The sequence below is a fragment of the Mandrillus leucophaeus genome, unplaced genomic scaffold (genome assembly GCF_000951045.1).
Source record: "Mandrillus leucophaeus isolate KB7577 unplaced genomic scaffold, Mleu.le_1.0 Scaffold706, whole genome shotgun sequence".
NCBI lineage: Eukaryota > Metazoa > Chordata > Mammalia > Primates > Cercopithecidae > Mandrillus > Mandrillus leucophaeus.
The window spans coordinates 227,090-250,830 of record NW_012107653.1 but is presented as its reverse complement, the minus strand read 5'-3'; the positions used below and the strand labels follow the sequence as shown (position 1 = coordinate 250,830).

The 23,741-nt window shown below is 42.8% G+C and overlaps 1 protein-coding gene across 2 annotated transcripts in view; it reads right to left on the bottom strand.

The window, feature by feature from the left end:
• Positions 1-23,741, bottom strand: part of BTK (Bruton agammaglobulinemia tyrosine kinase) — a 44,254-nt gene that overhangs the window by 3,946 nt on the left and 16,567 nt on the right. Inside the window, exons 2-18 of one of the 2 annotated variants that reach the window (XM_011964783.1) lie at positions 22,133-22,305; positions 21,189-21,287; positions 17,945-18,013; positions 16,314-16,395; positions 8,863-8,991; positions 8,473-8,540; positions 7,544-7,731; positions 7,063-7,125; positions 6,316-6,370; positions 5,647-5,726; positions 5,340-5,467; positions 4,534-4,608; positions 3,820-3,991; positions 3,084-3,300; positions 1,665-1,729; positions 897-1,015; positions 220-377 (exon numbers count right to left, since the gene is read on the bottom strand). In XM_011964783.1, coding sequence (XP_011820173.1) covers positions 220-377; positions 897-1,015; positions 1,665-1,729; positions 3,084-3,300; positions 3,820-3,991; positions 4,534-4,608; positions 5,340-5,467; positions 5,647-5,726; positions 6,316-6,370; positions 7,063-7,125; positions 7,544-7,731; positions 8,473-8,540; positions 8,863-8,991; positions 16,314-16,395; positions 17,945-18,013; positions 21,189-21,287; positions 22,133-22,305 — 1,940 coding nt within the window. The remainder of the gene's footprint in view (positions 1-219; positions 378-896; positions 1,016-1,664; positions 1,730-3,083; positions 3,301-3,819; positions 3,992-4,533; positions 4,609-5,339; positions 5,468-5,646; positions 5,727-6,315; positions 6,371-7,062; positions 7,126-7,543; positions 7,732-8,472; positions 8,541-8,862; positions 8,992-16,313; positions 16,396-17,944; positions 18,014-21,188; positions 21,288-22,132; positions 22,306-23,741) is intronic. The other variant, XM_011964784.1, reaches the window with a different exon arrangement.

The window sequence follows — 23,741 nt, the reverse complement described above, 5'->3', positions numbered from 1 at the left end:
CATGAGAACTGCTTGAATCTGGGAGGCGAAGGTTGCAGTGAGCCGAGATCGCGCCACTGTACTCCAACCTGGGTGAAAGAGCGAGACCTTGTCTCAAATTTTTTTTAAAAAAAAAAAAGGAAAAAAAGAACGTGTGCAGCTATCAGTCTGTGGCTGAATGGCCAGCTAAATGGGCAAGTAGATTCAAGGAAATAATTTAAGAGGTCATAAAACACTTACCTCATGCCAACAACTGTACATGATGGTATATACCTTCTCTGAAGCCAGATGAGGCCTGTAGAGACGTAGGCCTTGGGCAATGTGTTCAGCAGTCTCACTGTTAGTAAATCTCTCATATGGCATCTTCCCCAGGGAGTAAATTTCCCACATCAAAACTCCTAGAAGACGAAAAAAAGTGTTAAATTAGTTTGCAGTCTTTTTGGATAGCAGGGGGTCCTAGTCTTCCTAGATCAACCTCAAAGATTAGAATCAGTTGGTACCCCACTCTGTGCTTTTTACATTTTGCCCAAATTTCTGCTATAGTGCTGACCACACTAGATGGAGATCAGGGTCGTACTAGACTATTAACTCCTCTAGAAGAGAGACAGCATCTTATTTGTCTTTGTAGTTATAGGGTCTGGCAGAGTGCCTGGTACATAATCAGTATTCAGAAGCTGTCAAAAACTGAATGAATTGTTTTATTTAACATGGTTTAATTTCTAAAAAGACAGAGATCATGTCCAGTTTAGTTTTTATCCTCAGAAACCCCTGTGGTGGCTGACACACAGTAAGCACTCCCCAAGGATTAGATGAATGAAAGCAAGAACAATCTCTCTGTGGAGGTTGCAAAGTGTGAATTTTCCCATTGCATTTCTTTTCCTTTGAGCTGTATAATCTATGTAATCTTATCCACTTACCAAAAGCCCAAATGTCAGATTTGCTGCTGAACTTGCTGTACATCAGGACTTCCGGTGGGGACCACCGGACTGGAAATTTGGAGCCTACTGAGCTTGTGTATTCATCATCCAGGACATACCTGCAAGGGATCCAGGACTTGTTGTCATTAGGATTTGGAGAGCTTGGTATTTGCTTACGTTTTCTTGGCGCGGTCACAAGAGTGTTACAAACACACACTTACAGGCTTTCTCAAAAGTCTATCCTTCTCAACTAGTATCTTCTACAAATGTTACTTTTAACGAATTTCCTGTTTTTGTATCTGATTGAGCTTTCCTGATTGACAATATGGTTACAAGAAGGATGATGTGAAATAAGATCTAGTAGGTACTCCCTTCCTCTTCTCTATACCTTTCCTTTCTCTACTCTTCTCCTTCCCTTCCTTTTATCTGCAGTTGTCACTGGGAATTTGATTAAGAAAAAAGGAGGAATGGAATAAAGTCATCAGGATTAATAGATCGAGATAAGGTATTGGGGAAATAGCTTAAAAAAAAAAAAAGAGGAGGTAGAGATAAAGGGAGAAAGGGAGGAAAGGGATATGATGATAAAACAAAAGGATGAAAGAGTTGGCTTAAATAACTCAGAGGAAGAAAAAGAATAGAAAGATAGGCAGAAAACACTAGAATGAGAGGAAAAAAAAAAAAGGAGAGGATTAAAACTATAACACCTACCCATGTTTCATACTGTGCTATTTTTACTTCTGGAGGGAAAGATGAAAAAGGCACACTCACCTGGACAGGCCGAAATCAGATACTTTAACAACTCCTTGATCGTTTACCAAACAGTTTCGAGCTGCCTGTAGTGCAAACAGATACCAGTGAGACTCCGTCCCCAGCACGGAGGTTAAAGGCACAAAGCTTCTGCTGACCAGTAGAATGAAGGCAGGGAAGCCTCATCTCCTTCGACTACAGACACCTTCCCACCTAATAGGAATCTGTTGATGCCACCAAGAAATTTTGATTCATTTCCACCATGTGGAAAGCAACCTGCTGTGCAGTCCTAGGTAAAGCACTGAGGACATACAGAATGATTGCATTCTCATGGGCAATTCCATACCACCCCATTCCCTCACTGGTATGCTGAAAGAATTAAGGGAGAGGCTGAGTGCAGTGGCTCACACCTGTAATCCCAACACTTTGGGAGGCCGAGGTGGGTGGATCACCTGAGGTCAGGAGTTCGAGACCAGTCTGGCCAACATGGCAATACCCCGCCTCTACTAAAAATACAAAAATTAGCTGGGCATGGTGGCGGGTGCCTGTGATCCCAACTACTCGGGAGGCTGAGGCTGGAGAATCACTTGAACCTGGGAGGCGGAGGTTGCAGTGAGCTGAGATGGCGCCACTGTACTCCAGCCTGGGTGACAGAGCGAGACTCCATCTCGAAAAGAAAAAAAAAAAAGGAGAATGAGAAGTAAGTTTGTTTTGCTTTCTGCTTTTCTGCCAATGAGACTAGGACAATTTGAGCCTTGGCCTGACCGAAACAGGGGCGCAAACTCTGATGCTTACAGGGGCCAGGCAAGTTAAGCAAGAGTGAAGTGAAGTGGATGGAGATTGCAGGAAATGGAGACTACACGCCTGGTCTAAAGGAAAGGAAGTGGTTTGTGAGAATGTGGACCTGGTATTTCCAGATGGTCTAGATTTTCAAGAGAAGCTGGAAATTCCAGGGTTTTTTTTTTTTTTTTAAGTGAAATGTTTCTTTTTAAGGGTTTGCTAATTATTATATAACATTAAAAAAACAAACAAACAAACAAAAACACATGTGGGCCAAATACATCCACAGGCCCAAGTATGTGACTCTGAAGGAACCAAATGATGACCCCATGACAGGAGCAGTCCCATTAGGAAGCACAGTCCCTTCTGTTCCAAATTCAGAATGGCCACTGAAAGACTCCACCATTTTCTTGTAGGTGGTAGAGGGTTGAGGGTGAGTGACTGCTCTGATTCCCACCATGGCAGACTTCATGGAGCTAAGGCTGGAGATATTTGATGGGCTCAGCATTGGGGCAGAGGCACGCCTAACTTACAGTATTTTCTAGATAAAATTGAAATGATGGCACCAGCAGCCCCCCCTCAACCATGTATGATATATCCTCCACTGCTACTTCCACCCCATCAGCCCTTGGTCCTAAGCCAATTCTTCTAAGGTCCCACCAGGTCTCGGTGAAGGAACTGCTTTGACTCCAGGTATTCCATGGCTTCACAGACATCCTTGCACATCTCCAGCAGCTGCTGAGTCTGGAAGCGGTGGCGCATCTCCCTCAGGTAGTTCAGGAGGCAGCCATTGGCCATGTATTCAGTGATGATGAAGATGGGGCGCTGCTTGGTGCAGACGCCATACAACTGCACCAGCTTCTCATGGGAAAGATTCCTACAGGAAAGGCAAGGATCTAGTCTTCCCCTTTTGGCTCTGCATACTAGCAATAAAGGGGCTGTGGAGGAAGGGGTTGACCTAGTAGTAGAGCATCAGATAAGGAGTCATACCAGCAAGTTTATTTTCCTCTTTTCCACCCTAAATCCCAAAAGTGCTTAATATGTGGAAGTAAGCAGGGATTTGGAGCCCATCAATTGAAAAGGAAATGAGTCCAGGAATGAAAGAATGCTAAGGCTAAATTAGAATCTGTCTTTCTCTTGAAAGTTTAATTTTCTACATCTACCCCCAAATGCTACTGAGATGGTACACACCCATGATCACCACTATTTTCAACCAATATCTAAGTCACAAAAACCATTATCTTAGCAGTTAGGACTACCACCAGTTGAAGGTTAACTTCAATCCCTCGTCCCAAACCTCTCTCACTGTAAGTCATCTTTAAACCTCAGTGGATTGTTGTGTGAATTCCTAGACTCCAGCAAATAGATTGAGAGTTGAGTTTGGGCTATAACTCACATCATGACTTTGGCTTCTTCAATGAATTCATCTTCAGACATGGAGCCTTCTTTGATCATCTTGATGGCCACATCATACTGGCCTCTCCATTTCCCATACTTCACTACCCCAAATTGTCCAGTCCCCAGCTCCTTCAGGAAGGTCAGGTCCTTTGGATCAATTTCCCATGATCCTAACAACAAAGTCTTGGTGTGATTCTTTGGGGTCATGAATGTATAATTCTTACAATAGATAAGAATCCCTACTGGGGTAGAAATAGGAAAAGTAGTAAAAGGGAAATTTTTAGAAGTACTAATCTGTGTTTGCTTAAGTCAATCTCAGAGACGGGATTAACTGGTTAGAGGAATCTGGGAATTTTGGGTTCAAGGTGGCCATAAGGCAAGAAGATAGACTAAGCAACCTCCCCAGATCCCTTTATGATTATGTTAGTGATGGTAGTTAATGAACTCAGGGATAGTACTGAAAATTTTTCCACAATTAAAAATAAAAGACAAAAACACCCAAGACAACGACAAAGCCCTTTATGAATCTATGTTCTTGCAGTCCCAGTAATAGCCACTAGAGGGAGAAAATCAGTGCTTGGATCTGTCTTGAGCGTCCTCGAGGCAGTTGTTGCAGAACAGGGTACCTCAAGGACACTCCCCAAGGCAAGGCCAGCAAAGGTAGTTTTTGCAACTGGCCAGTCCACCCTATCCCAGAGAAATAAGGAGTTACCATATCCCAGGCCTGCCGTGGAAGGTGCATTCTTGTTTTGTTGAGACACTGGATATTTGAGCCTGGATATGAGTCCTGAAACAGAGAGAGAGGTCATGCTGTTGGCATGGTGTAGGAGATGGGATGCCTCACACTTAAGTGCCTCCTCACCTAAAGCCTCACACTTCTGGTGTGTATCTTTCTAGTACATTTTGAATCCCAGAAGATCTCCGTGAACCCACATATTTCCAGAGGTTTCTCCTCTCACAAAATACTTTTCAGGGACAAAAAAGAGAAAATACTAATTGAAATACACCGCCTAACTGAATATATTCCCACCTCCCAGCTGAGGCTTAGCTCACATCCTACCTTCTTGATGAAGTTTTCCCCCATATCCATGCCCTCACTGATCTCTCAGTTTTTAGAATTTTTACAGTGCTTAGAAACTTTCTTCTGATGTTGTCTAACCTGTATGTTCTGAGGACAAGGACCTCAACTCAGAATGTTCCTGTGTTCTCCTCTAGAACTGAGGACATCGCTGAGTACACAGTAGGAACTCGATGAATACTTGCTGATGAATCAGCCGCCAGCCTCTTTTGTGTCTTCTCTTAACACTGAGCATCAGTCACCAAATAAAGAGTCAGTCCCTGTTGGGTGTAGGCCTGCCTCTGACCACCTCTTTACCAGTTTCTACCCAATATCACAGGTATTTCCTTTCACAGTGAATTCACACTGTCCTGTGAGGTGGATTCTTTCTCTTATCACCTTGTCTTACATTGCTTATCCTGGTGTCTGTAACCCCCTTCTCAGTTGCCCCTGGTACTCACCCGCAGAGTTGTGCTGATGGTAGTTAATGAGCTCAGGGATGGTGCTGAAAAGGTGCTTCTCAGCCAGGTAATACTGGCTTTGGGGTGTGGAACACACAACATAATGACGTATCACCCCTTGAGGGTCCCTGAAGAAGTGGATGCTTAGTCAGTAACTTGGGCACAAAGGTCGGCAGAACCCAGGAAGTGAAGTGAGATGAGTTTTGAGTTTCAGAGACAGAGGAAGTGGGACGGGCACACTATCAAGGAGCTGTTGGGAGGGTACCCCTGTTCTTTGTCCTCAGGGCCTTGGAATAGTAGCACTCACCCTGTGGATTTAGCAAACACAGACACTGTATATTTGCCAGCTTTGCTGGAGTCTCTGACAATGAAACCTCCTTCTTTCCCCTGAAACAACAAAAAAGAAGCTGTCTGTAGGAGGAAGTGGTGCTCACACCTGCATCCCACCTGCCCAAACTTGAGAGAGAAAATAGAACAACCCCTGATTTTACTGCCAAGTTCCACGCTTGAGCTACAGCCTCATTGCTTTTAATATTAAAAGGTGCAGGCCGGGCATGGTGGCTCACGCCTGTAATCCCAACACTTTGGGAGGCCGAGGCAGGTGGATCACGTGAGGTCAGGAGTTCAAGACCAGCCTGACCAACATGGTGAAACCCCATCTCTACTAAAAATACAAAAATTAGTTGGGTGTGGTGGCTTGTGCCTGTAATCCCAGCTACTTGGGAGGCTGAGGTAGGAGAATCACTTGAACCTGGGAGGCGGAGGTTGCAGTGAGCCCAGATCACGCCACTGCACTCCATCCTGGTTGACTGACAGTCTGTCTCAGAAAAAAAAAAAAAAAAATGGTATAATTGGGACCCCAGACGATGGCAGCTTTGACACTGCCTTGTCCAAAGGTGGGGGGCAGAACAGGCCCTCAGTTCAAGATCCTCACTTATGCAAGGAGAATGCTGTGTGCTAGTGGTTCCACACTTACCTCTTGCTTTAGCAGTTGCTCAGCCTGACTCCGAGTCATGTGTTTGGAATACCACCTGTGAAGGGAGAGTGCTGCTTGAGTGGCTCCTGGTCATAAGCAGATTGGAGGTTACAGCACCCTCCAGGGCTTGTCCATGCCGGTGATTCAGTCAACTCACTCAAACCCTATTTACTGACCATCTGTCACGTGCCTAGCACACTGTATTGCTTTCCCAAACCCAGGTTGGCATTGAAGATTCATGGAAATGGAGAGTAGCAGGCAAAGGCAGGCAGCAGGGAGTTGCAGGGAAGAGATCAGGGACTGGGGCACCTGAGAACAATCCACTTCCATGATTAGGGAGGAAAGAACAACAGTAGCAGTTTGACATTTTAATTCTTTCATGAAGTCATCAACTCCTTTTCCTTTGAGTGTGATTATTCTGAATTTGAGGGCATGGTGACCTCTCCAGCTCTCATAAGTGGAGGGTGTTTGGGGGGTAAAGGTAAGACAGACACACTAATTTGAGGTGGTGGCATCATTTGATTCAGATGACACTAATTTTAATATATATCTTGAAATAAAAAATATGTTGAAAGTATAAAAAAAGTGTATATATATACACTTGTGTATGTATACATAATATACCTATATATACACCAGTGTATGTATACATATATACACTTGTGTGTGTGTGATATATATATATATATGAAGAGAGAGAGAGAGAGTTCCTCCTGAAAGATTGTGGACTGACATAAACATACTTACTCATACATTTCTATGGAGTCTTCTGCTTCAGTGACGTAGTTACTAGGAATATAGCCTTCTTGCCTGTGAAGAAGACAATGTGGCAGTTCATCCAGCATCTCCCCATCCTCCAGGAGACAGATTCATATGCCCACATCCCTGAGCTCAGAACAAATCTCAGATGGAGGTATATGTATCATGCACCTCCCTCAAAGACAACCACGTCTCTGATGTATGGTTAGGCAGTGAGCCAGTGAGGTGCGGAGCTTCTGTACATGTCACATTGGTTATTATGTGCCCAACAACAGAGGCTCAGAGAGGTGGTAGAGGCCATGTATAGAGAGCTGCACGCTGGAAAGTACTTGGAGGGACAGCATGTTCAGTTTGGTGTGGGAAGAACAGTCTTTGATGAGGATGCTGATCAGGGGAATTATGCTGCAGCACTTTTCACATGTAGGCAGTGGGTGGGCACCGGGCTCAGGAAGGGCTGGTGTGGACTCACCCATTTTTATCTCGTGCTCGCCACCATGGTAAGTTGCTTTCCTCCAAGATAAAATATTCGTCGCCCTTCCGCAGCTGTAGGTCATTTGCATTCATTGGCATATAATCGTAAAGGGCCACAACCTTTTTCAGCTCACTTGTGGAGACTGGTGCTGCTGCTGGCTCAGGCGGTAGTGGCTTTTTCAAGATCTGTGTAGTTAGAAAAAAAGGTAAGAGGGTTTGTCTAGATATCAAGTACTCTTTTCTCTCCCAACTCTCTCTCTGGCTTACTCAAGACGCTCAAACCAGGCATAATAAAATATTACTCAGCAGTCATTCAACAACTATTTTTAAGCACCAGTGCAGGAGTTCTCAGCCTTGCATGCATATAAAGACCATCTATGGAGCGTTTAATAATTCCAATGTACTTTGGGAGGCCAAGGCGGGCGGATCACTTGAGGCCAGGAGTTCAAGACCAGCCTGGCCAACATGATGAAAACCCATCTCTACTAAAAATGCAAAAATTAGCTGGCCGTGGTGGTGCGTGCCTGTAATCCCAGCTACTCAGGAGGCTGAGACAGGAGAATCACTTGAACCTGGGAGGTGGAGGTTGCAGTGAGCCGAGATTGTGCTATTATACTCAAGCCTGGGCGACAGAGTGAGACTGCGTGTCAAAAAAACAAAAACAACGAAACAAAAAAAACCAGAAAACTTTCCATTAAAAAAAATCAGGCTTTGTTCTAAACAGGTGATTGGATAACAGGGTTGCTGAGAGCCTTCTATCTTTCCATTGAAGAGAAAATCCTAATTAGAAGAACAAATCCCCCGTCTTAGCAAGAATACCAATTAACACTGCCAAGTCCCAGGGTAATTCTAAGACTCTGGAGTGTTCTCAGGGTTTGACTCTAAATTTCCATTTAAGCAGTGGCAGCACCCAGTTTCCCTGTATACCTGGTCCTCCTCAGGCGTTGGGGGAAGAGGCTTTTTTGTCTTCCGGTGAGAACTCCCAGGTTTTAAGCCTGCAAAACAAGAAGCCAGTGATGATATGGAATGTACTTTAGGAAAGGGCCCAAGGACAGGTTTGGTCAGGGACTTTACCGTCCATATTGAGTGCCTTTAGGAAAGTTAGAAAAAGTAGCTAGGCATGCCAGGTCACATAGCTCGGAGAGCAGATTGCCAACTGGATTTCAGCCCTCATGTACCTCCTTCCTCCCCCAGGACCCTTTGTTTAGCACCCAAAATGTACAACCTTATGCTATGTCCCTGGGCTTGACAGACCCTTGGGAGAGTGATAGAAACAGAGTCAAAGGAGGAAGAAATTACATCGATCAAATCTCTTACTTCCATTCCTGTTTTCCAAAATTTGGCAGCCCATAGCATTTTTGGCTGTCTGAGAGCAGCAGAGATACTGCCCATCGATCCAGAAGCAAGGGTGGTATTTCTGAACCAGATCACTGTTGTACCGGATTACTGTAGCAGGAGAGAAGAGAGAGATCACGTCTGACATGGAGGAGAAGCCACCATTTGCATGTTTTCCTCTTTGAGCTTAGTGGTGAACTTCAAACAACTGCCTCCTCCTTGGCCACCCTGAAGGAAAGCAGATCTCAGGACCGGTTGGCTCACATGACTGGCCTGCGTGACTGTGCCCTGGTCCCAGACACTTCCTGTGCAGTTTTCTTTAGTGGTCTGTGATGAGGAGTTATCTCCCAAGCAACGAGATAAGACTATCTGATGGCTCTAGAGCCCAATAACAGAAACATATTATCTATGTTTTCCCAGTAGCCATTACAATCTTCCTATAAGGCAGGTGTTCATCATGGTGCTTGTTTCCCAGATAAGGGAAACAATGTGCCCAAGCCAATCTCTCCAGCTTGTAATACTGATTTCTCAGTTCCTTGAGTGATCTTTTAGAGATAATTAGCCTCAGTGAGAACTTCTGCATGAGGCTTTCTATATAGAATAGTCAACAGAGCTGATCTCAAGGGCAAATGAAGGTGACTTTGCCTCTAGAATCAACATGATTTGAATCTTCCTAGGGCCACTGAAGTAGACTGAGCTCATTGCCAGAGGTAATACAGCAGCTTCATTTCCCTCATGGAATTGTGAGGCCCAAAAGATCTCTCAGAATAAAAGTATTTTGCAAAGAATAGAGTGGATGCAGAGAGGAGGAATTAGTATTGGTGTTTATAATACTATGGCATATCAAGAACCTTAACATGAAGTCAATTAGAAAAGTCGGCCAGACGCGGTGGCTAACGCCTATAATCCCAGCACTTTGGGAGGCTGAGGCGGGTGGATCATGAGGTCAGGAGTTCAAGACCAGCCTGGTTAAGATGGTGAAACCCCGTCTCTACTAGAAGTACAAAAATTACAGCACGCCTGTAATCCTAGCTGCTCGGGAGGCTGAGGCAGGAGAATCGCTTGAACCTGGCGGGCGGAGGTTGCAGTGAGCTGAGATTGCGCCACTGCACTCCAGCCTGGGTGACAGAGCGAGGCTCTGTTTCAAGAAAAAGAAAAAAAGAAAGAAAAGTCACCCAGGGTTCATAGTGTCAGATAACTGAGATAAGCAAAGACAACTGAAATAATTGACAGCAGCAAACACTGGAGCAAAGACCCAGGCTGGTCCAAGAACACGCACATTTGAGAACATACACATTTCAGCATTTACGGCTAAGAAGAATCCCACATAACATCATCATCATCATTATTATCATTATTATTATTATTATTATTATTATTATTTGGAGATGGGGGGGTCTTCCTGTGTTTCCCAGGCAGGCCTTGAACTCCTGGACTTAAGCAATCCTCCCACCTCAGCTTCCCAAATACCTGGGACTAGAAGCACTCACCACCAGGTCCAGTGGCTGGCATAACTTTTTTAAAAAAAGACAAAAGCAAAACAAAACCTTCCACTGTAGAAAACAACTAAAATTCGGCTGGGTGTGGTGGCTCACGCCTGTAATCCCAGCACTTTGGGAGGTAGAGGCGGGTGGATCACCTGAGGTCAGAAGTTCAAGACCAGCCTGACCAATATGATGAAACCCCGTCTCTACTAAAAATACGAAAATTAGCTGGGTGTTGTGGCATGCACCTATAATCCCGGCTATGCGGGAGGCTGAGACAGGAGAATCTCTTGAACCTGGGAGGCGAAGGTTGCACTGAACCGGGATCGCGCCATTGTGCTCCAGCCTGGGCAACAGGAACAAAACTCCATCTCAAAAAAAAGAAAAAAAAAGAAAAGAAAAGAAAAAGAAACAACTGAAATCCTTAATGACTTGCTAGTCACACTTCATTCACTTAAGGCTTTGCGGGAAAGCCTAAAAGCTTCTAGTGGCTGGTGCATTTTGCAGGCAAATGAACAAAAGTTCTTTTTTTTTTTTTAAGAGCCATTTTGATGCTTTTCTCCACATAGATTTGGAGACCATTCTCCCCTGCCCACCCTCACCCTGACTTTTTCAGCACTCCTCTTCACCAATGTACCAAGGACAGAATGGTGGGATCTGTTCAGATAGAGTGCAGACTATAAGGGACTGCACTGCATAGAAGGAATTTTTTTTTTTTTCTTTTGAGATGGTGTCTCACTATGTTGCCCAGGCTGGAGTACAGTGGCGTGATTGCAGCTCACTGTAACCTCCGCTTCCTGGGTTCAAGCGACTCTTCTGCCTCAGCCTCCTGAGTAGCTAGGACTATAGGCATGCGCCACCAAGCCCAGCTAATTTTTGTATTTTTAGCAGAGACGTGGTTTCACCATATTGGCCAGGCTGGTCTGGAACTCCTGACCTCGTGATTCACCCCCACCCCCACCCCTGCCCCTCAAAGTGCTGGGATTACAGGCATGAGCCACTAGAGGGAATTTTAAAGCAATAGTAAAACCAACCCAAAGTCTGCCTTTTGTTATTACTAAGCACTGGTAGTTGTGAACAATATCATTGATACTTCTCCCTGCCAGGATTGATTACTCCTACCACATCCACCCTCTGGCCCCTCCCCCCATGCCACTCCCTGTCACCTAGGGATTTGAAGACCCTCAGGTTTGCTCTGTCTTCTGCAGGGCTGGGCACCAGTAGACATGCCAAAGAATACCTAATCGACAACTAGCCACTCTAATAAACTAAGCTTGCTAATATGATAATGAGGGGAAATAAGGCTTCTTGCTTTCCCTACCCCTAGCACACTCATTAAGAAACCTCCCTACATTCTCAGATAATGTCTGCCTCTTAAGAGGTCCCTTGAAGATGACACCCCTTCTTTTGTTGGCTAATCCAAAGCTGGTATTTCCAGCTACTTAGGAGAGGATCCCAAAAGCAGGGTGTCCAAGTGGGAGGGCTAGGGGAGACTGCTTGCTCCACCAATGCACATGGCCAGCCCTATTGGGAAGCACTAATAGTACACATTCTCCAAGCACTTGATGGGTTGGTCTTTTCTATCCATACTTATCAGGTTAATGTCTAAAATTCTGTTTCAGGCATACATGAATCATTCCTTTCCATACTGTTTGTTGGAGATTTGCCAATGCCATTCTTCTATTCATTTTGGCGAGGTCAGGTCATTTGCCTACTTTTGAATTTGCAATTAGGATAGGTTCTATTGAGCTTGACCAAACAAAGATTCAAGAATAAGTATAGGCAAATATTTGTGGTGCTGGAACATAGAAGGGCCCACTGCCATATTTAAGGACATGGAGAGAGAGTCTGTGGTTAAGCCCTCAGGAATATAACTTTTGCATGGCAAGCACCATGAGAAATGAGAAAATGTGGCAGCTGGATATGAGGTATCTGAGACTCTGCTTTTAAAATTGAGGTATAGGCCTGGTGCAGTGGCTCACGCCTTGGGGGGCCGAGGCAGGCAGATCACTTGAGGTCAGGAGTTCGAGACCAACCTGGCTAACATGGTAAAATCTTGTCTCTACCAAAAATACAAAAATTAGCCGGGCTTGGTGGTGCACGCCTGTAATCCCAGCTACTCGGGAGGCTGCGGCAGGAGAATCGCTTGAATGCAGGAGGCGGAGTTTGCAGTGAGCCAAGATTGTGCCACTGCACTCCAGTCTGCGCGACAGAGCAACACTCTATCTCAAAATAAATAAAAATAAATAAATAAAATTGAGGTATAATTTACATATAATAAAGTGCACAGATCTAATGTGTATAGCAAACCATATTTTTCTACACCCATTTAACCTCCTTGAGATCCAGCACCTCATGCCTCTTCAGTCAATATCCCTGCAAAGGTAACCAGTATTCTCATGAAGTCCCCTTTTCATGTCAATGAGTTCTTATTGGTGCATTTTACCCAAGAGCAGGATAATAAAAACATAAAAGCAAACAAGAAAAAACAAAAAGAGTGGAATAACATCATTATTTTGTGGCTCCTAGAGTGACTCACTATTGACATTGGCAGCACCTGGGACTGTCCTGGGATTGTTAGGACTTGCACCTAAATCTCCCAGCAGTCATGGTATTTGTTGGAAGGTGCCTACTTTTTGGCTCCTGTTGTTAGCCCAGGATGGTTCAATAAGACTGTACCTAGGTGGAACTACTGGGGGAAAAAATGCCTTTGTTGAAACCTAAGGGAAGAGAAGGCAAAGATGTGCCTAGCCACACTCCCTGGTCACACTGATGACCCAGCTGAAGTGGTGGTGTTTCTGTTTATTTATTTTGGCTTTATTTTTAGCCTGTTGTAAATTTACTTAGCTAATGAACTTTAAGAGCAGCATATAATCAAGATTGTAAGGTTAATATCTGAGTTAAGAACCAAGCTTGACTGGGCATAGTGGCTCACGCCTGTAATCCCAGCACATTGGGAGGCCAAGGCGGGTGGATCACCTGAGGTCAGGAGTTCAAGACCAGCCTGGCCAACATGATGAAACCCTGTCTCTACTAAAGATACAAAAATTAGCCGGGCACGATGGTGCACACCTGCAGTCCCAGCTACTCGGGAGGCTGAGGGAGGAGAATCGCTTGAACCTGGGAGGCGGCAGTTGCAGTGAGCCAAGATCACGCCACTGCACTCCAGCCTGGGCAACAGAGAGAGACTCCATCTCAAGAAAAAAAGAAAGAAAGAAAGAAAGAAAGAAACAAAGATCACAAGCTCACAAGCTCACAAGCTCACAAGCTGGATATTCTTATCTTCGGTCATTACTCACCCTTGAATATAGTGGACATTCAATAAATATTTGTTGGGGCAGGTGTGACGGCTCATGCTTTAATCCCAGCACTTTGGGAGGCAGAGGCAGGTGGATCACCTGAGGTCAGGAGTTTGAGACGAGCCTGGCCAACATGGTGAAACCCTGTGTCTACTAAAAATACAAAAATTAGCCGGGCATGGTGGCAGGTGCCTGTCATCCCAACTACTCGGGAGGCTGAGGCGGGAGAATCGCTTGAACTCGGGAGGCGGAGGTTGCAGTGAGCTGAGATCGTGCCATTGCCCTCCAGCCTGGGTGACAAGAGTGAAACTCCATCTCAAAATAAATAAATAAATATTTGTTGGACTAAACTATGACTGCTTTTGAAATTAGTATATGAAGTGTAAAGAAGTTACGAACTTGAGCATGCCAGTTTCTCCCTTATTTCTCCTTTAGCTAGTCTGCCTTACATTTCCCCATTTCCAGGCTAAAACCTAGCCATTTATCGATGTGGAGCCCAAGTTGGTGGTGGTTGTTTACTCCCACGGATAAATCAGTTAACACAACTATTGATCCCTTTCTGTGCACAAGGCGCTGTATGAGGCATTATGGAGAGAACTAAAGAAGTACAAATATATATGTCCTGCAGATCTCCTATCCCAGTCTCTGCAAATATTTCTCTGGCTGGAAATAGCATACTGGTTCAGGACATGGAGTCTGGAGCCTGAATTCAAAGCCTGACGCTGCCATTTACTAACTGAGTGCCTTTGGGCAAGTTACTTAACCTCTCTGTACCTCAGTTTTCTTATCTGTAAAATGGGGATGATAGGATAACTGCCTCATATGGTCAATACAAAGTTAATATATGTAAAGAACTTAAAGAAGAGCCTGTATCACAATAAGCAGTATTAAAGAGTTTGTTCATTTTGTAGCCCAAGGGCTAAAGCAGACCTCTTATCTTAAAATATGCCAAGAACTGAACTGTGTAGTGCAGGATATCACCTATTTGTAATATTCAACATAGGTTTACAATAGAATATTTTGCAACCGACTACATGTGAAATTTCTGGACTTGGAAACCAAGCAGCACAAAACTATGTAATGAGCTTGGGCTTTGGAGTTATACAGACACAGGGATGTGATAAGAATTCAGGCTCCACCATTCACTGTGTGCCCATGAGCAAGTTACATAACATTTTTGAGCTTCGGTTTCCTCATCTGTAAATAGGGGAATAAGACATACTTCTTAAGGCTATTGCAAAGATAAAATAAGTAATACATTTGAAGCACTAGGCACAGAGCCTGCTACATAGTAAGTGCTCATTACGTGTTAGTTATTGTTGTTGTTGTTTTTAGCCCAAGGTTGTTGTGAAAATTAAATGAGATAATATATACAAGGTATTTAGCTCAACGTCTGGCATATAGCAGTAACTGAATAGATGATCCTTCATCTTCATTCCTCCTGTTCCCTTTCAGTTTGAAAGACTTGACTAATATAATTTTGACCAATCAAACTTGCATTCAACGGAGTGTACAAGGCTGGTATAGCCAGCCAGTGAGTATCAGAATCTAAATGTTTATTAAGACAAAGAGCTGTCATGCAATAACCCAACCATACCATTATCAGTCTGCCATCCTTCCTGTTTCTCTAGGCAGCCTTTCCTGATGTCAACTCAACCAGTTAATCTCTCAGTCACTTGACATGTGGCTATATATATAGGCAAATATGTGTGCATGCATCCTGTGCTGCAAGCATTTACAGTCAAGTTTATCTGAACACACTGTATGGTTGATGTGAAATGCTGAAACTGTTCAAGTTTAGGTCCTCACAAAGCAAGGAATATAAAATATTTCCTTGGGAAATATTTATCCACAACAAAGAGATGTACAGTGCTTTCATGTACAGTGATTTACAGTTTTCCATGTGCTTTTACATGTATTATTACTTCATTTAATCCTTACAACAACCCCAGAGATAGGTGTGGCATGAATTACCATTATTCTCTTTTGAGAAGAAGAAACTGAGCATCAAAGAAGCTTGTTGACCTTCTGGCCAGAAATCACCCAGTTTGTAAGTGGTAAAAGAGGGCTTGAAACCAGGTTCTCTGACTCTGACTTCAAGCACTCTCATACATCATCTATTTAATTTTTTGGAGCTAGGTATTTTATGCTTAGGATTCTAAATATTGCATAACCATTGGATGCCACATCACCCTTGTATTCAGTGTGGAAAATGGGACTTTTTTTAATAAATAGAGAAATGGAGGTGCCTACAATTACAAAATTGCACTAGAGAGATAGTGGTAGAACTGGGAAACTCTTAGTCTAATATTTTATCTTTTATTCATATGATAGAATACTAAGCTCAGTTGTATTACTAATACTGAAGCAAAATACAAACTTTCCTTTGTTTCTCTCTTTTCTATTTGTCTTTCTTTCCTCCCTCATCCCCTTCCTTCTTTCCTTGCTTCCTTCCTTCCTGTCTCCCTCCTCCCCTCCCTCTCTCTTTCTTTTCTCCCCTTCTATCCATTTTTTCTTCTTTTCTCTCTACGTTTCTCCTTTCTCTTTCTTTCTCGTTTCTCTCTTCCTTCTTTCCTTTTCCTCCCACCTATCTCCTCTTCCTTCCTTTCCTTCTTTCTTTGGAAACATTTATTTTCCAAATAATTCTCACCGTTTTTGAGCTGGTGAATCCACCGCTTCCTTAGTTCTTCAGTTGGGGAGAAGACGTAGAGAGGCCCTTCATCATATACAACCTGGATCAATGAAAACACAGACTTCCGCGGTTAGGATTCAGAAAAAAAGGAGAACGACCTTCAAGGTACTAATCTTAGGGGACAATTTGTATATTCATTGTAGAAAACAAAGAAAGGCAGAATCTTCAGTCAGCAGTGGTGTTCAGGTTATGTGAACTATCTGAAGGATTCCTGAACTCTTCATATCTAAGGATGTAGCATTTGAAAGCTCTTAGAATTTTTCATCCTCTTAGGTCCCTCCTGACTTGTGTTTCAATTCATGCATAAACTTATTTTATAATGTCTCAGTCTGCCCTTGCTGGAGATAACATTTTTGTTTATCCAACAAAGGGTATTTTATCTTATTATTAAATTCTGACTTTGTATAGAAGAGAATTGAAGTGATAATCTATATAAATTGTCTTGATTAGTACATATGGGTTATTCACTTGGATAATATGGAGTAAAATTTTAATTCATGGCTAATTACCTCCACCTCCACTACCTAGTGGCTTCCCCTCACCAATATTAGCCAAAATAAATCAAATTTGGAACTACAAACCTACTTCAAAAAGGGCAAGTTATATAATAAGCAATATCATCAAGTCAAATAGTATTTTTTTAACCATGTACAGGCATCATGCTAGGTGTTATGAAGATGCACGAAATATATAAGATGTGGTTCCAACCCTCACAGAGTTTATAGACATCACATAATAAATTATAAAGTCAAATATAATTTAATTTAAAATTATCTGCTATTCAGCATTATTCACTAGTGCAGCCAAACAATGTCATTTTGTTGAAAGGCATTGGTAGTAAAAACTGTATCTGAAATACCCCTCTTTCAAAGGTTTTGTAACTTTGATATAGTCAGGGACATGAACAAGATCCTTTTACATTTTTCTTTTTGCTTGTTAGTCTTGCTGTGCTCATAAATCCATGACAGAAAGCCCCCTCCCCTGAGACTTTCCACTTCCTTTTCTGGCTTTCACTGTTGCAGAGGCTGCTATATTCACGACATGTGGCCTACAGAGTTCTCAGGATGTAAGCAAGCCAAACTGAAGACCAAATTTGTAGTTCTTGCTTTCCTAAACAGATGCATATGTGGCACTTCAGCTCTTCCAGATTACAACAGAATCTAGGTTTATGCCAAGTCTAATAAGTCTTCCTCATACTGAACTTCCTAATACTACTCCCCTTTTCTGTCTTCAACCCACATGACCACCATTAGACAGATTATCAGAACCAGAAGGAAGTGAAATGCTCACTCAACAAGCAGAGCATCTTTCTCAATGCAGTTATCATAGACAAGACAGACTATGATAGAATTGGTCCTGCTATGTATTCTTTTTGAGGTATAGAGACTAAAAGAAACTATATTAGATTAGGTAAATAGAAAAGCAAACATTCTCAACCCATGCCGGTCTCATTTCTTGGTTCAGCATCCTTGTCCACCTCAACTTCTATTTACTGGGTCCTCGTAGCCTTCCCTCTGCCCTGCACCCCACCACCCCTTCTAATTGTGTTACAGGGGCCTTTCAAGACTTGGTGAGAGAAAGTAACTTACCTGGAAGGGATAAGGGAATCTTTCAATGATTGAAATTTGCTCCATTTCACTGGACTCTTCACCTCTTCTCTGTAATGAAATAAGAAAAAATGGTTATTGATTGATGCATTACTCTTTTCTGAATTTCCTTAGGTACTGGAAACCTTTTGCTGTGGCTTCAGAAGTTTCTCCTGCACAGACAAGGCTGATGCTTAGTGATTACTTTCTATAGGTCAATAGGGACACATATACAATAGGACCCAGCGCATACCCAGTCAAGAGAGACTCAGGTATTTCAAATCATTGGGAAAATGAAGGTTTCTAAAAAATTGTTGTTGGGACAAATATTTAACCACTAATGTTGTGGGGAGGAGAGGAGTTAGGTAGCTATGTTACACCATACACCAAAGAAAATTCCAGATGAATTCAAGAGCTTAATATAAAAAATAAAACCATGAATGACTGAGAGTAAATATAAGCGATTATTTATATAACCTTGTGGGAGGCAAGCTTTTTCTAATATAATGATAAAACTTAGAACTATTGAGAAAAAACTGAACTAATTTGATGACATAGACTTTAAATCCCTATATGGCAAAAAGCATCATAAACAAAATTGAAAGATAAAGGATAAACTGAAAAACATTTTCAGCATACATTACAGTTAAAGGATTAATATTCTTATATCAAGATCTCTTTAAAAGTATTAGAAATGAGGTAAACATCTCAATGTAAAAATGGACCAAAAGGGCCGGGCGCAGTGGCTCAAGCCTGTAATCCCAGCACTTTGGGAGGCCGAGACGGGCGAATCACGAGGTCAGGAGATCGAGACCATCCTGGCTAACACGGTGAAACCCCGTCTCTACTAAAAAATACAAAAAACTAGCCGGGCGAGGTGGCAGGCGCCTGTAGTCCCAGCTACTCGGGAGGCTGAGGTAGGAGAATGGCGTAAACCCGGGAGGCGGAGCTTGCAGTGAGCAGAGATCCGGCCAGGGCGACAAAGCGAGACTCTGTCTCAAAAAAAAAAAAAAAAAGGACCAAAAATTAATGGGCAATTCACAAATAAAATATAAATGAGCAGTAGACCAACTTTATGAATAAAAGAAATTGCAAAATAAGTTAGCAATAAAATGCGCTCTCTCTCTCTCTCTCTCTCTATATATATTTTTTGAGATGGAGTCTTGCTCTGTCGCCCAGCCTGGAGTGCAGTGGTGCGATCTCAGCTCACTGCAACCTTCATCTCCCGGGTTCAAGGAATTCTCCTGCCTCAGCCTCCCGAGTAACTGGGATTACAGGCTCGCACCACCACGCCCAGCTAATTTTTGTATTTTTAGTAGAGACAGAGTTTCACCATGTTGGTCAGGCGGGTCTCAAACTCCTGCTCATGATCCGCTTGCCTTGGCCTCCCAAAGTGCTGGGATTACAGGCGTAAACCACCGCGCCCTGCCTGAAATGCTATTTTTCTTGGCTGTCAAATTAACTAATATTTAAAATATCTAGTGTTGGGCCGGGCACAGTGGGTCACGCTTGTAATCCCAGCACTTTGGGAAGCCCGAGGTGGGAGGATCACTTGAGGTCAGGAGTTAGAGATCAGCCTGGCCAACCTGGTGAAACCCCATCTCTACTAAAAATGCAAAAATTAGCCGGGTGTGGTGGTGGGTACCTGTAGTCCCAGCTACTCAGGAGGCTGGGACAAGAGAATCAATTGAACTGGAGGTGGAGGTTGCAGTGAGCGGAGATCGCACCACTGCCCTCCAGGCTGGGCGACAGGCGAGAATCCGTCTCAAATAATAATAATAATAATAATAATAACAACAACAACAACAACAACATAAAATATCAAGTGTTGGAAAAAATGTACAGAAACAGGCACTCTCATACATAGCTTGTAGGTGTGTATGAAATTCAATTCCACTTCTAGAAAATGAAATAAAAAGATAAAAATAACCAAAGTGCACAGATTTTCTTAAAGAGAAGAACAAAATTTTACTTCTAGGAAATTATCATAAGGAAAAGAATAAAAAAAGTACAGAAAGATGTATGCAAGATTGTTCTTCTCAACATGGTTTATACTATCAAGCACTTGTAGACAAACTGAATGTGTAATAATGGGAGATTAAACAAATTACAATACATCCATAATAGGGAATACTATGCAGTCATTAAAATCATGTTATTAGAGAGTATCTATTGTCATGAGGAACAGTTTCCCACGTATCGTTACATTGAAAAAGTAGGTTACAAAGCAAGATGTGTACTATGAGTCTATGTTTTAAATGTATAACATATATGTGTATGTGTATGTGTTCTTAGTGAAGAAAAACATCTGTTTTCCAGGTTTAGTAAGTCTAGGTACACCAATATGTTAATAGTTGTTTTAACTGGGTAACAGGATTATGCATCATTTTAATCTTTTTGTGTTTTTTATATATTCCAGAGTTTCTATAATAAATATGCAATTCTCTTGCGATCAAGAAAATACCAAAAGTGGTCAGATACAGTGGGTGGCTCACTCCTGTAATCGCCGCACTTTGGGAGGCTGAGGCAGGCGGATCACTTGAAACCAGGAGTTTGAGACCAGTCTGGCCAACATGGTGAAACCCCGTCTCTACTAAAAAAATATGAAAAGTTAGCCAGGCATGGTGTTGCACACCTGTACTCCCAGCTACTTGGGAGGCTGAGGCATGAGAATTGCTTGAACTCAAGAGATGAAGGTTGCAGTGAGCCAAGATGGCACCAATGCACTCCAGCCTGGGTAACAGAGCGAGATTCTGTCTAAAAGAAGAAAAAGAAAGACAAAAAGAAAATACTGAAATTGATATATATTTTTTAAAAGTGAACTCAAAAGTCAGTAGGTTTTATGCCTCTTGCTCTGGAAAGTGAGAGGAGAATGAATAGTAGGTATTAAAGAATATCATGTGACTCAGAGCCCTAGGATTCTGGCATTCAGACTTAACTCAAGCCTCTAAATCTGATCCTGGTAACTGAGGGAATAAAACCAATGATCTCTGATCAGTTCGAAAACCTGATATAGCATCATTTAAAAGTTTGTGTTAACAAATTTTCCAGGTTTAGTGAGATGTTCTGAATCGAAAGAAAGAAGCTAAGATTCTTTATAACCAATGTGGTAGAGTGAAGATTTTTTAAAGGAAATTTGACTGTGTTCCACGTTGCACAGCATCACCAGTCTATTTACAGAGAATTTAAATGTTGCAAATTTCTTCAAATCTGCTGTTCCCCGTCTCAGACATTGGTCTCTTCTTACCGGAATCTGTCTTTCAGGAGGAGGATTTTTTTCAGGAACCACTGTTTCAACGCAAGTGATCTTCTCAACGTCTATTGAACCCTTCTTACTGCCTCTTCTCTGAGAAATAGAATGAGGAAGAAAACGGAGAAAGATTAAGAGGTATTAAGCAACCAGATGATTAGATTTTGTTATCTAATCATTCAACGTAGTGAGGTGGCACGCACAGGCTACATCAGCACCTGTCATGTGGGGGAAGAAAAAAATATCCTTCCAGATCTATAAATCTAATCTTTGACTACCAAATGGAGGGCAAATACCATGGAAGAGTGAATGACTGTATGTGCCTTACTCATAGGAAGTAAGGAAGCAATTTCCAACTCTTCGATTTCATTCTCAATAATCATTTCAGGCCGGGCGCGGTGGCTCAAGCCTGTAATCCCAGCACTTTGGGAGGCCGAGACGGGCGGATCACGAGGTCAGGAGATCGAGACCATCCTGGCTAACACGGTGAAACCCCGTCTCTACTAAAAAATACAAAAAACTAGCTGGGCGAGGTGGCGGGCGCCTGTAGTCCCAGCTACTCGGGAGGCTGAGGCAGGAGAATGGCGTAAACCCGGGAGGCGGAGCTTGCAATGAGCTGAGATCTGGCCACTGCACTCCAGCCTGGGCCACAGAGCGAGACTCCGTCTCAAAAAAAAAAAAAAAAAAAAAAAAAAAATCATTTCATGAGTGCTCATCAATTCCAAGATTCCACGGTAATATTTTCCTTCTGGCTTCTTAGGACCTTTGACTTGCCGGCTTTAGCTAGTTACAGGCTAGGAAATACTTTGCTGAATTTGAAGGGACTTAGGTCCATTCTACCCCCCTCCTCCTACCAATGAAAATTTACCTCTTCCCCAAGAAAGATCTAAGGCCAAGTCCTTGACATCTTGAAACTCAGGTTTCATAGTCGAGAAACTTACCCCACGTTCAAAGTCATACTCATAGTAGGAGAGTTTGTGCACGGTCAAGAGAAACAGGCGCTTCTTGAAGTTTAGAGGTGATGTTTTCTTTTTCTGTTGGGATCGCTTCAGAAAGATGCTCTCCAGAATCACTGCAGCCATAGCTTCTTCTTTCTGGAGCTCACCTGTGTGCTGTTGATAATGAAAGTTCCTGAGGACCCAGGACATTAATCCTCATCCCTCTTGGTTCCCCCTCAGCCTAGCTACCTAGTTTCAAATGGAACAAAAATGTGCACAGCTCACAAAATAATTTCTTCCTACCACCCTCCTCCCACAGCCCCCAGCTCTGTCAGGTTTTAGGTATAATGGATGCACACTGAATTAGGGAGATTGGTTCGATGTTGTGAGCTCATATAAACTGGGTTCTTATATAAGGCAATGGAATGCTCTAGATGTTAAATGGCACACACCTGTGTGCTTAGTAAGGCGTAGAGGTAGCTTTACACTATTCACCTTTATATGATATGTGTAGAATCTGTGAAAAGCAAGTATCTGTGCAGCTGTTGATCTTGATATACCCAGAAGGGATAATGCAGGTGCCAGAACTCCACTGAGGCAAATATTGGACTTTCAGTTCCCAATTTCCTAGACAGTGAATGTAATTTTTCAAACATTGTCCCACTGGGGTCTGTAACCAAGGGAACTAATAAGGATATGGAGGCTGCACCTGCAGTTATGGACACACACTAACTGCTGCCCAACTGATTTTGCCCACACCCACTGACAGAGCTACAAAGGATAGAAGCTTTGTTCTAAAGTTGAAAACATATATATATATGTTTTTTTGGTGTGTGTGTGTGTGTGGGAGGGGGGTAGTTGTTGTTTTCTGACCTTTTCCCCATTTAGCTTAAATTAGTTCTTTTAGACAGCATCAGGCAAAATTGATGCAACTAACTGTCTTACTGATATAAATGCCACCTCTGTTCATTTATGAAACGCAACTCATTTAGCCTCCCCAAACCTACAATACTCCAGAAGGATTCAATTTAGGTAACTGAAACACAGAAAGACAAATAAAATCCCCAAAGTCACCATTGGCTTTTTTATTCACACCAAGCAACACTTCATATCAGTTATTCACTTACAGTTTATGCACAATGCTGTATTATTACTAATTCCGAACTTTCGCTGGAAAGATAAAGTGAAAACAAATGCTGTCATAAAAATAGAACACTAGGCCGGGCTTGGTAGCTCACATCTGTAATCCCAGCACTTTGGGAGGCCGAGGTTGGTGGATCACCTGTGAGGTCAGCAGTTCCAGACCAGTCTGGCCAATGTGGCAAAACCCCATCTCTACTAAAAATACAAAAATTAGCCGGGCGTAGTGGCGGGTGCCTGTAATCCCAGCTACTTGGGAGGCTGAGGCAGGAGAATCGCTTGAACCCGGGAGGCGGAGGTTGCAGTGAGCCGAGATTGTGCCATTATGCTCCAGTCTGGGCAACAAGAGCATAACTCCGTCTCAAAAAACAAAACCAAAAACAACAACAACAAAACACTAAGTAAGTAATGAAAAAACCACCAGCCCTCCACTCAAGTTTTATTAGAGGTAGGGATTTTTCCTATGGCGGGG